A 17,306-nucleotide genomic window follows, 5' to 3' on the forward strand; every position below is an offset into this window, starting at 1 on the left:
AGCTTGACGTCTCAACGCTTGCTGCATTTGGCCCAATTATCATTGATAGAGTTCAGTAGTGGCTGTTCGACCTTTTTCCAGAACTTCAAAGCATACAAGACCCTTGCTCTTCCACCATACACATAGCATTACTTTCTTTCCGTATATCTCTCATTTCGAGTTGTTTTGGCAGGTTCTCCGAGGGACAACCGTTGTCTATTCTGAGTAGTATTATCGTACTGAATCACTTTATCATCCGACATAACATAAGAACCGAGAAAGGCGATATTCTTCGAGAAAAGAAGGATAATTCTGATAAGTGCGAGGAGGGAGTGGTGGTAGGAAAAAACTTCCGCAACTGTTCGACTTTCCAATTTGTGCAAATGGTTTTCAATGGTATTAGGTTGGCGGGAAAGTCTTTGTCACTTTTTCAATAGTTTATTTCTCAAAGAAAAAATAACCGAATAATTAATTATATTGTCCATCATTATCAACAACATGTCTCCAACGTTCCCTCAATTTATGGATTCCATTGCGGTAGAATCCAGCCGGGCGTGAGGCAAAGTATTGTTTGAGTGCCGCTTCGACCGCTCCACGGGAATTGAAGCTTCTTCCTTCGAAGGCACGTGTCATATCGCCAAATAACCAATAGTCGGAAGGAGCAAGATCAGGAGAATACGGGGGGTGAGGGAGAACATTCCATCCATATCCCATCAGCTCCTGCTTCACTTGTTTCGAAAACTTGTGGGCGAGCGTTATCATGTTGATAGTACACTTTCTTGTCTTTCAGGGCCGAACGGTCGACTGCTTTCTTGAGGTTTCGTAGTTGAGTAGTGTAGAGGTCTCCAGTTATTGTTTTGCCCTCGGGCAGAAGTTCCCAGTAGATGGGGCCGTCCACTCCCCACCACACAGAGAGCATAACTTTTTTCGGATGAAGGTCGGGTTTGGGGACATCCTGTGGGCTCTCTCCTTCTCCAACCCACTGGGATTTCCTGTGGTGATTATCGTAGAAGACCCACTTCTCATCTCCGGTTATTAGCCGGTCCAGCCATCGATCGCCCGCGTGGAGAGTGAGAAGAGTAATCGAATCGTCGACTCGGCGGTCAAGGTTGGCTTGAGTCAGGTGATGAGGTATGAATCGACCAAAAAGTTTTCTCATTCCAAGAGACTTCAAACCTTCAAGGACTGTGCTATGGTGAACTCCGAATGTGACAGCTAGTTCACGGCTAGATTGAAATGGATCCGATTGCAATGCGTGCTTCAGCTTGTCCAAATCCAACTCACGGGGTCTCCCAGAGCGATCCTTTTCATCGAGCGAGAAGTCATCTTTTTCGAAACGATGGAACCAATTGCGAATAGTATTGTAGTGAGGGGCATGTGTGTTGTACACATTCTTCAAGAAAGATTCCGAATCCTTCATCGTGGTGTGAGATAGGAAGAGGTAAATCAAAACATGTCTGATGTGAATAGCAGTGGGAACAAACATATCGTTTCAATTACAGATGAGGAGCAGGGAAGGAAATGGGGACTTGTTTATATGGAAGGTTCTTATCACCTTGTTATTCACTAGAGTCGATATCATACACAGCCTCCATATACGAGAACAGTGATTAAACAAACAGAGTGACAAAGACTTTCCCGCCGAGCGATAATACCATTAGTACAAGAAAACGGTTCTGAAAGACTACGAGTCGTTTGGCAAGGATCCGACTCGTTTAAGTCTCTCAGCAGTTCACTGTCAATGATTTTTGGTCGAACGGTGTATTCACGGTCTTCCAAGCTTTCATCGTCATTATGAAAACGTTCAAACTAGCTTACGAATCATTTTTTTTATAGAAAAGCTTGTTTGAATACTTTTGAGAGAGAACTAAGAGCTTGCGCGGCATTTTTGACCAACTTAAATTTGTACCTTCCCGCGCATTTTTTTCGACGTTTTCTAAACGGAATTCCCAATTGAAAAAAGAGAATGCCAAACTGAGACTACATATCAAACGATGCACAAAAAAAACGCTCTTTCGAATAAAAAAAAGGGAAAACGTTACAAGAGAATAAGTTTTTCTGTTTCATCACTACGAAAAATCAATTTGATGTTACATGTTTATTAAAAATAGGTTTTCTGTGTAATAATAAGGTCGTATAAAGGATACAGACATATAAAAACCGAGTGTGTCAACACACACACACTCGGGAAGGAATCAAGAAATATTACAATAAAATCAATAACTTGATTTCGGGGAGAAAACGGGAGATCGAAATAAAGAATATTGAGAGATCAAGAGAGAATTTGAGATATAGAACATGATATGAGAAGTTAGTAACACAACCAAAACAACTAGTAGAACAAACAAAACAACTGGAATAGCTATAAATATTACAAGATTGTTACTATTCGTCTTCTCGTCATCTGCCTCTGCCTGGGACTGTAGACATCCTTGAGCTGTTGGAACATCAGTGAGATACCGCTGAAGTCCTGCCGCCGATCTCCATCTTCCTCTGCATTGAATTTCCTCCATTGAATGCCCGATTCTCCTCATGTGGTTTTTAAATATATATTCGTTTATTCGAAGATTTGAAGATAAATAAAGATTGATGGGAACCGGGAAAAGAAAATGATAAAACGAAGCTAAGAAGGACTAACCCGCAAGAGTTAGTCCTATATGGGGGAAGAAAAGAGACAAGATCAAAGGGATGAGGGCAAGTCAGAAACGGGTAATCGAGATCTCAAGAAGTGATAAGAATTTTGAGGGAGGCAAAAAAGTGTGCCAGTTCTTTACAATAGCGTTCCAAACCGGGATCGTTTGGGCAAAATAGTCGTTGATTTTGGGGTGGTGGCATTTAAGTAACATGGGGTGACGGGCCGAGGAGGAAATGGAGACATGAGAATCTAGATTGGGTTGGCTCCTCCTCTTCTGAAGCAGTGATGAGTCGCTCCCGGCTTCCCGATCGCTTTCGATCGCGATCTCTTCCCGATCGCGATCTCGAAATGGCTTGTTTCGAGAGCTTCTTCGAGCCGTCCAGATGCGAAAAACGTATGGGCACTTTCCTTTGGTACGGAGTCTCCATCGGCACATCAAGATGTCCGCATCGCTGCCTGGCTCGTAGTTGAAGAACGACGATCTTCCGAGTCTCAACTGATCATTCTTTGCCTTCTCTACATGCATCTCAATCATCCCGTCTTTCAGTATTACTCCTGCCCACTTGATCTCAGCTGCTTCCGATGCTCTTCGCATGACATTGAACGATAGAATTGCCAGCAGCACATCTCGATTCCTCTCCGGACTATCTTCTTTCATTGCCAACAATGTGATCTTCTGCACATCCTCCATAGTCACTTTCACTACTTCTTTCTTTAGCAGGCTTTCCTCTCTTCTTTTTGACTTGATGATGTCTGACACAAAAGACGCTCCGATGGCTGAAATGCCTTCATTTGCTGTTTGATAGGCAGCCGAGATCTTCGCCAAAGCACTACTCCCGATTTGCTTAGCTCTGTCCAACAAGTATAACAAAAATGACGACTCGTTCATTGGAGGCTTTTTCTGGGAAATCCACAAATTTCTCTTATCGTTCTCTGCCTTGTGAGCGACAGCTGTAGACGTAGCTTTGGCTTCGAAAGGGATCATCTTGCGTCTCGCTATGTGGTGTCCGAACTCTTCACCTGCCTTCTGCTCGAGTTCTTCGACGAACTGTCTTTTGGCTCCTTCTGAAAATTATAGTTAATCTCTTTTCCCTCTCATTTCTCTATTTTTCTCTTTTTCTCTTTTCCCCCGGGTGGGTGGGCTGGCTGACTCGTTAAAACACGTAAAATGATTTCGAAATTCGAGTTTCATGCCCAATCGGGCATGATCGCTTCGAGACCCGCGCGGCGGAAAAAGGCGTGCGCCTTTAACTCGTGCCTCTATTTTTCTCCGTTCTTCAACGAAAAACATAATATTCTTAATTCTGAATAATTTTAATTTTTTTTTCAAAACTTCCAAAACTCTAATGTTGATTTCTGAATTCCTCATGTTTCTATCTGCGTCCTTTTTGAAAAATTAAAGAAAATTGTCTTTTTTCAAGTTATGAAAATTTATATAAAACCGTAAAACGCAAACGAGTATGTGGTAAAATTAATATTATGAACATACATAAAGAAAATGTTATCAAATTAGTGAAGTTTTAAAAAACTGATAAAACTTGGAAAAAATATTACAAAACAAAAATCGAAAATTTCCAGAATCTAGTTTCAGAACATTTTTGGAATCTTGGTTGGAACTTCAAAGACCTTCTTTCCAAGTCGTTTTTCTCCTTTTTGCTCAATTTTCATCACTCGGTCCCATGAATCCAAAGTATAGGCAATTTTAATCGAATTCTCCATTTTGAAAATCCATTCAAATTCCAAAAGATTTCCAATTTCCTTGTCATTTTTCTTTGGAAATTTCTCAGAAAATCTCGCCTCATTTTCCATTTTCCAAATGTCAAAAGCACCGATTGGCTTCTCAAAATCCTCCTTTTTCATTTGATTTCCAACTTTTTTGAATACCGAATTTACATATTTTTCCTTTTGTTTCTCTGGAAATCCATTCCAAGTTTTCAACAAATTCTGAAGTCGTTCCGGAAGATTCTGAACTTCTGGAATTGGAGGAATCGGATTCTGGAGAGTTTGGGTTTCAGGAATGATTGGTTTTGGGCCTTTTGCGTCTTCTGGACCCCGCGAAACTGAGAATTCCGGAGATCCTGAATTCTGAAGCATTGGATCTCGATTTTCCAGATTACTGGGACTTTGAACTTCTGAATTCAGTATCACCGAATTTTCTGAATCCTTGAAAACTGAAATGTCAGAATCTTGATCTCCAGATCTCAAATATTCAATCGGAGAGTCTTCTGATTCCCTTCTTTTTGGCTCGATTTTGATTTTTTCCACTAGAAATTTCACAATTTCCTGGACCTCTTGTTCTTCTGAATTCTCCAATTTTGATTCGTCAAAAACTTCATTAATTTTCGAATCTTCTGGATCCTTTGGTTTCTCTGATTCCTTTTTTAGTGAATTTGGAATTTTTGAAATTTTGGAAACTCCAGATTTTCTCAATTTCCTCGCCTTGATTCTGACAACTTCTGGAAAAACAGAAAAAAATGTTTTTTTGGTCCGAAACTCAAAGATCTCACCCAATTTCAGATCCTCATATTTTCTCCGATTCCTTTCCAAATTCAAAAAATCCAAAATCGCCTTATTCGACTTTTCTCCACCTGGAAAATGGCTCATCGGTTGCCAGGAACTCTCAAAATTTCCATTCGATTCGACTAGAAATTCCATGTCTCCATTCTCATCCAAACGAACATCCAGAAGATTTGAAATCTGCAGAAAGGGAATTCTAAAATTCAAAAGATTGGAAATAGTGCTTACCGAATGAATTGACTCTTCTCTTTTGATAAATCTTTTGACTGAAGAGACATGTTTTGATTCAGAAGCTATGGCTTAAAAATAGAAGATTTTAGACATGGCGGTGATCGGGAAATGCGTCAAGGCACTCATTATGCGCCAATGAGCTCTTTTTGCTTTGAATGTATCGTGAAATGCGCCAACTCTCTCGAAATGTGCCAACTCACTAGAAATGCGTCAACAACCTAAAAAGGGCTCAACACACTTCAATTGCGTAAAAATAGCAGGGATCGGAAAATGCGTCAAGACACTAAACGTGCGCCAACGATCAACATTTGTGTCAAGCGGATCGTGAAATGCGCCAACTTTCTCAAAATGTGTCAACTCACATGAAATGCGTCAAGGAACACCACTCACGCCACTACCGCTGACAAAAATCTATATTATTCGTGCCATCTAACCGAAAATGCGCCAGCTCTCTACAAGTGAGGGAAGTATGTCAGGGATCGCGAAATGCGTCAAGGCACTCAGTAAGCGTCAACAGGCACATTGTGGTCTAGAAGATCATGAATTATATCTAGACGATTATGAATGATCTAGCTGATCATGCGCCAACTCTCCTAAAATGTGTCAACTCACTTGAAACGCGCCAAGGCCCTTGAAATATGTTAATTCACTTGAAAATCGGCAAATCCCTTAAAGGAGGCCAGACACCAAAAGTTTTCCTGATATTTTGCATAGAGAACCCCCATGAGGGGTTGAACTCATGACAGGCAGCTCAGGGGTACAGCGCCGCTCCCGGCTGAGCTACGGGGGCGCGAAGGCGCATGACGACCGATGGTCTACATAAGCGCGGCGCGATTTCGTCACCCGAACTGTCCCCCGAAATTTTTGCTGTCTCGCCTCCTTTAAAATGTGTCAACTTTTTCCAACATTTTCAGTTTTTTTGAAATGCGCCAACTCTCTGAAATTTGACCAACTCACTTGAAATGCGTCATCTCACCGAAAGTGCGCCAGTAAGCGTATCTACAATACCTTGACGCGTTTCCAGTGACCACCCCCAAAACTAACCAATTTTCATCTTCCTATACTTTGCCAAATTTGTTCCTTGTCTCAAAAATTCTCGAATCAATGGATGTTGTTCTCCAGGTGTCCCATGACCGTCTTCAAAACTTTCAATCGGTTCCCACGTCTTCTGTTTATGCTCCGCCCATTTGACGAGGAACGTTATCCGGGAGGCGGAGCCTCTTTTCGTCAAAGTCCCGCCCCCTTTTTCGATTTGCATACAATGGATTTTTTCGACCTCATATTCGTCTGGATCCTGGATTAGTGTGCTATTGGAGTTTGTCATGGTTTTCTGGAAAAAGAAGATGGATTGGGGAAAAGGGGGCGGAGCTTGAAGTTATAAATTTTCAAAAACGAAAAACAATGAGACTTCCAAAAAACTCGAGGAAAGTGGTTAGAAAAACAAAGAGAAGGCAGTTTTAGCCGCCCAAAAATATATTTGATCTACTCGAATTTTTAAAAAATTATTAAATTTTTTGATCTACTGAAAAGCCGCCCAAAATCAATGCCTTCTTTAAAAAACAAATTTTCCTGATCACTTTTTCTTATCAATCTTTACAAACCAGTCTCCATCAGACAATGGATTCGAATTCTGATGACTTTGAAGATGCCAGTAATTTCCAAAATCCAAGTTACAGTAACCAGAATATTTTTTTTCAGAATCCAATCTTGGAGGTTCAGCAAGATCAGAAATTCCGAAAAGTTCCAACAATCCGGAAATTCCGAAATATCGGAAGAATCAGGGAAATCAGAGGAATCGGAGAAATCAGAAATCAAATTTTTATCTCAAGAAGAAATAGTCGAGTACAGGAAATCCTTAATTTCTCAAGTCCAGGGAATTGTAGAGTTAAAAAAAGGAATCTGCCAAATTCTTCTCCGATAATATGAATGGAATCCAGAGGATGTTATCAATGCATTCTACTCAAAATCAGATATTGTCTCAGAATTCAAAATTGGATCTTCTGAAGACGTGACGTCCATTGACGAACACGATAATTGTGAACTCTGTTGTTTCGATAAGTTTTTATCGGGAATGAGTTGCCATCGGGCATGTAAGGATTGTTGGAAGAATTACTTGACACACAAAATTAAGGTTAGAAAGTTTGAAATTCAGTGCTTGGGAAAGGATTGCGAGATAGTTTTGAATGAGGAAGCGGTAGGTTATGGTTACCATGAATACCATTACTCATGTTTTCATGTTCAGATCCTGTCCTTTCTACAAGAAAACATTGATACTATTGAACTTTATCACAAAGTGGGTTTGGAGGATTTTGTGGCAGTTAACAGGTTTTTGAAATGGTGTCCAGGAATCAATTGTGGAAGAGTGGTCAAGGTGAGTGAGTGAGCCGAATTCACATAGTTATAAGCACACTCGAATGATAGGAGTATTCTGTAAAAGTTCATATCCCAGGTGAAATGCGAACTGATCCGTTTAGATGTCCATAAAGGTTTCTTCTAGTCTCAGATCCTTTACGTGTGATTTCGGGAACAGAAATCCATTAACATTATGGACCATGGCCCATGTATATGGTATCACAAGCACTACCTAATAACTTTGAACCATTACTAGTGCCTATAGTTTCAAGAGAACATTCATAGCTGTGCGAGGGAATGGCATATGGTCGAAAAACTTGGCTGAGAACTAAAAAACTCCACGCACATGATTTTTCTTTTTTCTGAGATTTCCGAGGCCTGTTCTTTAGCCATAGTGTGCTGGTTTAACTGATCTTGTACTAATGACATATTATCTTGCAACCCTTCCAGTTGCTGGATAAAATGACCTTGTAGTTGTTTCATCTGTTGGAGTTTGTGCTCCGTTTTTTCAGAAAAGTCTTGAAATTTTTTGTCGAAGTTTTTCATGAAGTTGGTAAGTATGTCTTGGAGGACATCTCCTTGAATTGTAGAACCAGCCTGTGGTTCATGTGGAATTGTACCTGATTGTGTAATAACAGGTAACTCTTTCAGATGCTCAGGAGTACTGTTGTGTTGTAACCCAGACGAAATTGCTTCTGGCTCTTTTGTAAAGAGTTTTTTAACCACAATTGGTGCAGCTGGTGGTTTAGTGGCAGCGACTTGGTAAGAGGAGTGTTCCTCTATCTTATCACTTCCTTCCGATTGAGAAATACTATGAAGTGACGGTAACTTCGAAATCATTTCCTTAGCCTGTGCCGAGACAACTGGAGTATCGTCGGTTTTCTTTGCAGGAACAAAGGGATCAGTCTCATTTTGCAAGATTTGAGTTATCTCAGTCAATAAGTCCTCCATAGATCCGGATAGGAGGTCGTAGTCTTTATCGGTGAGATGTTGTGATAAAGCTAAGTAATTTTTATTGCGTGTCTCCGATGAGGAAGACAGAGCGGTGTGTTTATCAATGAGGCTGAGAGCCTCGCTGTTAGAGTTGTTGAAAGTTGTTATGAACTCGTAGAGTTTTCGGTAAGATGCTTGGAGGACGGGTATGAAGTCTTCACCACGAACACCGTCTAAAATACGGCGAACCTCAGCAATGAGATCGATGGCTTTGTTTGCTCATTTAGTGAAATGTGATTTAGCGGGTTGCAGCGTTGTCCAATTGGCCTGATCCGCTGCAGTTCCTTTGGGGTTGCGTTTCGTTGAACCAGACTTGGAACGGTGCGATGACGGACAACGAGTTGTGGACTTCGCAGATTGATGAGCTGAAACCTATGGTATAATATGCTGTCAAAAACGGTCTGTATGACAATGTTGTTGTGTAATTATATAATGAGGCTATCCTTTGAAGGATAGAAACGGGTCAGAATCTTTGGAATGCAGAGCGACTTCCATTACACATAAAGACCGACATTTCAGACTGCCTTACGTACGACAGTAGTGACCGTTGAAAAGGAACTGTTTGTTGTTGAAATGTCGAAGTGATAAACGTCGGATGCACCAACTGTGGATCTTCGTAGGGCCCGTGAAAAACCACATTAGCACATGGACGATGCTCACTTTCTGAGTAAATTGTAGAGCAGTATTCTGGTGGATAATTACTTTCAGTTCCATGTGGGTAATACCCAAAATCTGCGTGAGATGGGTGACTGAATTGTGAATCAGGCAGTGTTGTTGTTTCATAACTTGTGATAGTTATGAAATTGTGAAAAGAAATACATATATATATATTTTTTTTTTTTGCGGTGGTTCAGTTTATTGTGTAATCAATTACTATGCATCAAAGAACATGTACTGATAATGATAAAGTTTATTTAACGAATCATAAAGATGGCTAGAACAAGTTTAATGAGTGCAGAGATGTCCTTGGAATTCAAATCAGAGTATTTGGTCAACTGGAATCTCCTCGGCAGCAGAGATGTTCGCTGGCTTGTGCACCTTCCGGGCGTGAGGTTCCAGATCACAAAGTGCGCTTAGATGCTTACGATCACAATAGAGACAAATACGATCTCTCTTGTGGCATCTCTGTGGATCGTGTCCCCCGGTACCGCAAAAGCGGCACAAGGACTTTTCACCAATTACCGCCCAGCGGCTTTGTGGGCTTTTGTACTGATCACAGTCGATTGCCTTGTGGGTACCCGAACAGAAGATACAGCACACAGGTGCTCTCTTCGCTGCTGGTGCCTTGTGAGCAGTGGATGCTGTTCGGTTGCCCAGTAGTCCAGGAAGGGCCTTGATCGACTCATTGATTTCCTTGAGGAGGACAATGATCTCAGCTTTTTCAGTAGTTGTCATTGGAGCCGGTAGAAACGTGTCAATTGCAGCCGGAGTAGTATTCGGTGCTGCAATATTAGTGTGATGAGGTACGGACTCGTGATGGTTGAAATTTGTGATAAAGTGATTAGTACAAAGTTCTTTTCGCGATAATGAGTTGTGGCAACGTGGGGTTACCATATGTGGTGGGTGAGAATACTCTTTTGACCTTGTTGCCTTACTGCATTCTAATATGTCTGATATGATTAATAGCTTAAATTCCTTGCCACCGGCGGGTCTCTACGGCTGTGTGTACCGTAGAAATCCGGTCGATGCACCATATTCCTACTCTAAGGCCGGTGGTCCAGAGTAGGAATGTAAATACAAGGAATAAAAACTAATAATCTTTATTGTGAACAAATCGAGTTAACTGACCATGTCTCGTCGGTGCCATCATCTTGCCGCTGACTTCCATGACTCGAGGAGTATTGGCCTTTCCAGTGGGTCCAGCAGTCTTCTTTCCAGCATTTGGTAGTTCGGACATTTGGTGCGAGAGTTGTTCGGGAGCAGTTGGGACGTTCAGAAGAAGTAAACAGATCTTTCTGTCGAATTCGTTTCCTTTTATAGCCATCAGAGGGGGCGAAGCTTGACGTGGAGGTCGTGGAGGTCAGTGGCAGATTGGAAGATTGGAAGAGCTTGGTCACGTTGGAATTCACGGGAATAGATTATTAGTTGAAAGATTTTAGTGTAGTTGAAACACGTGGAGTCTCTATAAATATTTGTAGTTTGTAGTCGTGCAGGAGGACTACTGCTGCCGCGACATGTGCGCTTTTTCGAACGCTCTCTGCCGAGAAACAAGGGCGACACGTTTAAAAACAATTTTTTTGTCACGTTTTCTCATTGGAAGTTGGAAATGAAAAAAGACTCCGTATCGACTTTTTTTCAAATAACACGTGCTGCGCAGCCACGTTGATTTTTAAAATTTGAATTACCGCCATAGTGCAGTGGAGCGCGCTCATTCAAAAGCGAACACCCTTTCACCCCGTGAGTGGTTGGTTCTATTTTTTTCGAACTTTTATAAAAAATATTGTCGTGAACGTTTCATTTTTCCGGGAATTTTTATAATTATTATTTTTTATTTTTTTAAAGTGTTTTTTTTTGAAAGTTTGTAAAAAAATAATAGATCCGACCACTCAACACGTTTAAAAAGTAGAAATATTTCACACAAAAGTGGAAAAGTCACGTAAAAATCAGAGCATTTTGTGACCCCTCTCCACTCGTATATCCCCCCGAAATTGAAAAAAATTGAAAATGAAAATTCGTATTTCCTCACCTTCCGTTCTATTTCGCTATTTCTGACATTTTCGTTTTTCCCAATCCTGTCTTGGAAGCTGTCCTAGCAATTGATGCATCCCGCGAACCAAGCCACTTCTAGAAAAAATGAACGTGGAATTCAAATTTTTATTTCATCATATTTTTCAAAAAATTCCGAAATTCCAAAATTTGATAAAATCAAAAAATTCCGAAGTTTGAGAAATTCCGAACCAGAGAGATGTTCGTAAATTTACCTATTTCTTTTCATTCTTTTCCGCTACTTCTATCCTCTTGATTCTTGCCAATTATGTCCCGGAAATCACATCCCGAAAGCCCATTGCTCCTAGAATTTCAAAACTAGAACTTTGAATTAAAAACCATATCCTCACCGCTGTCAAGTTTTGCCCCCAAGCTGTCAGAATACCTTTGAAATAGTTGCTAATCTTACAAACAACAAATTCAAAACACAACCGGAAAGACCACGACCAGACTAGAATAGAAACGATCCGAAAATCGACTAAAATGCGCAGGAAAGAAAAAAAAAGAAAGATAACACAAAAAAGAAATCAAGTTCACGATATTCTGATGGCACGACGTCCGACTGAGTATCACTTGTCCGTGGGCATCCGAAATCTGAAATTAAACTAATGACTTTTTTTCCATTTTCAAAGATTCTCATTTTCCACCTTTTACGTGACATTTTACGTCGGTTTTATTTCTTTTTGGAATTTTTAGAAAAAATATACTTCTGTGAAACTTTTTTTTTTTTGTTTTTCATGAATTTTCACATGATTTTTTTCGATTTATTCAAATATTTTCACATAAAAAGAGCCTCCTAGAAGTCAAATCAGCCAATATATAAAATTTGAACAAAAATAGTTTTTTTTCTAAAAGTTCGAAAAAAATCAATCCGGCCATTCAACACGTTTAAAAAGTAGAAAAATGTCACACAAAAGTGGAAAAATCACGTAAAAATCGAAATTTAGTGGCCCACGGGGGGTAAAATCGGATACATGGATTTGAATCGAGATTTTGCGCTTTTTCAGTCGCGTGGTGTTAAAATTTGCTGAGTAGCGACTCACGTAAAGTTAATTGAACTACGAGGGTGATACTGCAACTGCCATCCACATACGCGCCGCTTAACGATTGAGATAAAGCGCGAAATCTCGATGTACCCAATTTTACCCACGTGGTGGCCCGCTCCACTAGTATATACCTCGAAAGTGAAATTAATTGAAAATGAAAATGTGTATCTCCTTACCTTCTGTTCTATTTCGCAACTTCTATACTCTTGATTCCTGTCAATCCTGCCGTGGAAGCTGTCATATAGGTGCATCCCAAGAACCATGACGATCCTAGAAAAAATGGACGTGGAATTCAAAAGGTTAATTCATCTTCTATTTTTCTGGATTCTTTAACTAGCAATTTTACAAAAACTTCTGAACTTTCTAAAAATTCCAAAACTCCGAAAATCTCAAAAATTCGAAAATTGGAAAACTCCGAAGTTCCGAAAAATTGAGAAAATTCAAAAATTCAAAAGTTCCGAACCAGAGAGATTTTTGTAAGTTTACCTATTTCTTTTCATTCTTTTTCGCTACTTCAATCCTCTTGATTCTTGCCAATTATGTCCCGGAAATCACATCCCGAAAGCCCATTGCTCCTAGAATTTCAAAACTAGAACTTTGAATTAAAAACCATTCCTACCTCTGGCAACTGGATCGAAAGCGTGGAAACTGCCCTTTTGGAAACCTCCCTTGTAGTTGTCTCCGAATTCCTGAAAGTTGTTGCATCCGCAGACACCTAGCCGATCCTGCAACTTGAATGTTGCAAACTAAGTACTGATTTTTGCTTATTTCTTTGAAGCTTGGTGCTTGCCAGAATTTTTTTTGTGCTTCCACGGAGGTCACAATAAATTCAATATACTGTAAACACTCTAATAGAAGGCCACTCAAACATACAACTTTAAGACCATATATCTCATTTTCTGTGAAAGATATCAAAGATGTGTCAACTGATAAAATATTGGTGATATTATGACACACATTTTATCAGTTGACATATTTTTATTATCTTTCAAAGCAATTGAGATAATTGAGCTCCAAAAGGAAGTATTAGGTGGACTAAAATATAATGAAAATACGCCTAAATTAGAATCGATATATCTTGGTTCATATGACAGATATTAAAAATGTGTCAACTGGTAAAATATTTATCATAATATCACCTATATTTTATCAGTTGACAGATTTTTGATATCTTTCATTACAACCGAGATAATTAAGCTGAGAATGTATTATCTCAATTTCCATAAGAGATAACGAAAATTCTGAAATTCTGAGATTCTGAAATTCTGAGATTTTGAAATTCTGAAATTCTAAAATAAATGAAAATCGGGTTTTTTGAATATTTATATTTTTTGGCAATTTTTCAATTTTTTCCGATTTTTGTATTTTTGAAGCTTCCAATTCCTAGGATTTCGAATCTCCGAATTTTCGAAATAACCAAAAAAAGTTATTAATTCAACAAAATTTATTAAAATGGAAACATGAAATTCAAGAAGAAAAAAGGGGGAATCATGATACTACATACTGAAATACCAGTTTACAAGAAATGGGGCGGGGCTTGAAAATGACGAGATCGAGGGGGATCAGGATTGAAAAAAGTCGGAAAAATGGGGAAAAAAATTATTAGTTACTCAAATTTATTCAAACTTTTGGTTAGTCTAGTGCTTAAAAAATTATCAAACTGTTTCAAACTCAAAAATCTTAATTAGGGCAATTAATTATTAAACTAATTAAATCATCGTTTGGTCCATCATATGATGTGGATGTTGGTTCATTGATCCAGCCAGGATCATATCGAATTCATCATTTGTTGGGACGAGGATGTCTGGATCCGATGGCGTTGGCTGGAAAATCAGCAATTGAGAGAGAGAGAGAGAGAGAGAGAGAGAGAGAGAGAGAGAGAGAGAAAAGAAGCTTACCATAAGGGATCCGTCCTCCATGAGCCGAAGCACCTTCGCATGGTACTCCATGTGCTTGTTGAAGCTGTCTTCGTCGGCGAAGGGACGGAAGCACTTCTGAAAAAATTGATTTCGGAATGGTGACCTAACTTTTGCAAATTGAGTTTTCTAGGCCACCAACATAATAACCTAGAAAATATCCCAGGCGAATATTAGGTGATTTCTAGGCTATTTACCATGGTGGCCTAGAAAGCTCAACTTGCAAAAGTTAGGCCACCATGAAAAAAAAAACACTTACATCACAAAAGTAGTCGTGTCCCTCCTTGATGTTCTCATGCTCAATAGCATAATGGCTCATGCAGTCCATCCGGGTCATGAATTGTACCTTGCACACCGGACAGTCGTGGCTGGAATTTGAAAGTTATGGGTTTAGATAAATATCATGGTCGCCTAAATTTTGCATTTTCTAGGCCGTCATGCTAAAATGTTCTAGAAATCACACCTGGTGAATGTTAGGTCATTTCTAGGCCATTTTTCATGGTGGCCTAGAAAACTCAATCCGCCAAAGTTATGCCACCATGCTAAAATGACTTAGAAATCACACCAGCTGAATACTAAGCCATTACTAGACCATCTACAATAGTGGCCTAGAAAGCTCAACTTGCAAAATTTAGGCCACCATGGTAAAATAGCCTAAAAATCACACCAGGTGAATATCAGATCATTTCTAGGTTATTTACCATGATGGCCTAACTTTCTCAAATGGAGTTTTTTAGGCCGCTATTAAAAATGGCCTAGAAATGACCTGATATTCATTTTGTGGCTTTCTAGATCATTTACCACGGTGGCCTAGAAAAATCAATTTGCAAAAGTTAGGCCACCATGACCTAGAACTCAGCATATACTCACGTTTCAAATGCGATCGATTTGGATACCTCGAAGAGGTTCACCCATCGATCCAGGGACAAATTGTTGAAGATCATGTCCTCTAACCGCCGGATTTTGTCGTCCAGATCGACTTGGGGCAGAAGATCTCCTCGCCGGATCTTCTCAATCCATACTCCTGGCTCTCCAAGGCCGAGCTTCCTGGAAAAATTGGAATTCCAATATTTGAAGTTTTTGAAATAAAATTCCCAAAAAATCAAGCAAAAAACTGGCATAAAATTAACTGAAATTTGGCGCTTTTTGGCTTAGAAATGGCTGAAATAGGCTGAAATTCCTTATGAATATCCAGGATTTAAAAAAACCAAAATTCAAAAAACCCGTCTTACTTCTTCTTATGCTTTGGTGGTGGTGTGTAGTACGGTCCTCCGCCTGTTCCTCTGACAACAATCGCATCCTCCGGAATGTCAGCCGGCGGTCGTCGATTGCTGAATGATCGAGAGGATGGTTGTAGAGGGAGCTTTCTATTTATATCAAACCTGGCAAACGGTCGCCAAGCCGCATCCAGCTCCTCTTTTGATGTCACATGGGTCCGTAGGTGCTTTTTCAGATTTCCTTTGAGTCTGGAATATTTAGTCTATTTTTAGGAGTAGTCAAAGTAAGACAGCCAATTTTTTCTTCAGATTTTTTGTAGTATGTCCTACTGTAAAAGAGCTTTTTTTTCACCGTATTCGCTCTAATAGAAGCTTATCCAAACCGCCAAATTTAAGCTCAATTATCTCAGTTCCTATGCAAGATATCAAAAAGTGGTCAACTGATAAAATATTTATCATAATATCACCTATATTTTATCAGCTGACAGATTTTTGATATCTTTCATTACAAACGAGATAATTAAGCTGAGAATGTATTATCTCAATTTCCATAAGAGATAACGAAAATTCGGAAATTTTGAAATTCTGAAATTCTAAAATAAATGAAAATCGGGTTTTTTGAATATTTGTATTTTTTGGCAATTTTTCAATTTTTTCCGATTTTTGTATTTTTGAAGCTTCCAATTCCTAGGATTTCGAATCTCCGAATTTTCGAAATAACCAAAATAAGTTATTAATTCAACATAATTTATTAAAATGGAAACAAGAAATTCAAGAAGAAAAAAGGGGGAATCATGATACTACAGACTGAAATACCAGTTTACAAGAAATGGGGCGGGGCTTGAAAGAAGGTAAATCTACAGTAACTCTTCTGTAGCAAAATGTATGGTACTTTTTTTTAAAGGAAAAATCACAGTACCCCATTTGGAAGGAAAGCCTACAGTAATACCTTTTTTAAGGGAAAGGTACAGTATCCCATTTTTGAAGGAAAAGCTACATTTCCTCAATGTAAAGGAAAATGTATAGTAACCCTTTTGAAGGAAAAGCTACAGTACCCCATTATACCCATGCTCCAAAAACTGAAAACTTTGAGATTTATTTAGCATCTTTTCAGGCTCCTTTTGGACCATTTTCAATGATTTTTAGTCATTTTTCATGATTTTTGAACCTCTCTTTTAAAAAAAAATCTACAGTACCCCTCTTTTTGTTCTACCAAATTTTTTCGCAAACTTTCCCTTGTGTTTCCTTATCTCTCCAATTCTTATCTAGTTTTTTTAGTCTCTTCAGACAATGTGACACACATTGATGCTGTTTTTTCTCTTTTCCCTTTTTTTGGCGGCCCAAAGGACAAAACAGAACCAAATCTGGCAAAAGAAAGGACGAATAACGTCGAATAAGGGCTAAAAAGTGGTAAAAAAGCCGAAAAAGGGCTAAGAAAGTCTAAAACAGACCAGAAAAACTTACCGACAAGTTTTTCCGCAGTACGGACAGGCATGCGGAGTGAATCCAGTGTGTACTGATCGATGCTCGAAGAGATTTGATTTGAATCGAAATGACTTGGAGCAGATATCACATCGAAACGGCTTCTGGTCCGTATGAATTACAGCGTGCTGTTGGAGTCCTGGAACAAGTTTAAATATACAGTAATCCGGTCAATTTCCAAAAGCCTGGAGCTCGTCTGTCAAGTTTCCGAACACTTTGAAAACTTTATAGG

At 39.3% G+C, this 17,306-nt stretch overlaps 5 protein-coding genes across 5 annotated transcripts in view; 1 reads left to right on the forward strand and 4 right to left on the reverse strand.

Annotated features, from left to right (window-relative positions):
• Positions 1 to 4,201: 4,201 nt before the first annotated feature.
• CBG19524 lies at positions 4,202 to 6,686 on the reverse strand (the record flags this gene model as incomplete). Its single annotated transcript, XM_045242841.1, has 4 exons — positions 4,202 to 5,070; positions 5,122 to 5,311; positions 5,360 to 5,430; positions 6,407 to 6,686. The coding sequence occupies 4 exons, from the start codon at positions 6,684 to 6,686 to the stop codon at positions 4,202 to 4,204; spliced, it is 1,410 nt and encodes a 469-aa protein (XP_045096801.1).
• Positions 6,687 to 7,433: 747 nt separating this feature from the next.
• CBG26170 lies at positions 7,434 to 7,745 on the forward strand (the record flags this gene model as incomplete). Its single annotated transcript, XM_045242842.1, has 2 exons — positions 7,434 to 7,556; positions 7,605 to 7,745. 2 exons carry the CDS (start codon positions 7,434 to 7,436, stop codon positions 7,743 to 7,745), a joined length of 264 nt encoding a protein of 87 aa, XP_045100245.1.
• A 248-nt stretch (positions 7,746 to 7,993) lies between these two features.
• Positions 7,994 to 9,490, reverse strand: CBG19523 (the record flags this gene model as incomplete). Its single annotated transcript, XM_045242843.1, has 3 exons — positions 7,994 to 8,896; positions 8,984 to 9,072; positions 9,433 to 9,490. The coding sequence occupies 3 exons, from the start codon at positions 9,488 to 9,490 to the stop codon at positions 7,994 to 7,996; spliced, it is 1,050 nt and encodes a 349-aa protein (XP_045096800.1).
• A 195-nt stretch (positions 9,491 to 9,685) lies between these two features.
• On the reverse strand, positions 9,686 to 10,604 carry CBG19522 (the record flags this gene model as incomplete). The annotated part of the gene is made up of 2 exons (XM_045242844.1): positions 9,686 to 10,149; positions 10,496 to 10,604. 2 exons carry the CDS (start codon positions 10,602 to 10,604, stop codon positions 9,686 to 9,688), a joined length of 573 nt encoding a protein of 190 aa, XP_045096799.1.
• Positions 10,605 to 14,168: 3,564 nt separating this feature from the next.
• The window catches only part of CBG19520, a gene marked incomplete at both ends in the record, with an annotated part of 6,043 nt that continues 2,905 nt past the window's right edge, over positions 14,169 to 17,306 (reverse strand). Inside the window, 7 exons of the mRNA XM_045242845.1 lie at positions 14,169 to 14,282; positions 14,358 to 14,453; positions 14,635 to 14,743; positions 15,246 to 15,422; positions 15,608 to 15,706; positions 15,758 to 15,841; positions 17,057 to 17,213. Coding sequence (XP_045096798.1) covers positions 14,169 to 14,282; positions 14,358 to 14,453; positions 14,635 to 14,743; positions 15,246 to 15,422; positions 15,608 to 15,706; positions 15,758 to 15,841; positions 17,057 to 17,213 — 836 coding nt within the window. The remainder of the gene's footprint in view (positions 14,283 to 14,357; positions 14,454 to 14,634; positions 14,744 to 15,245; positions 15,423 to 15,607; positions 15,707 to 15,757; positions 15,842 to 17,056; positions 17,214 to 17,306) is intronic.

This window comes from Caenorhabditis briggsae (assembly GCF_000004555.2).
Source record: "Caenorhabditis briggsae complete genome, chrII, whole genome shotgun sequence".
NCBI classification, from domain to species: domain Eukaryota; kingdom Metazoa; phylum Nematoda; class Chromadorea; order Rhabditida; family Rhabditidae; genus Caenorhabditis; species Caenorhabditis briggsae.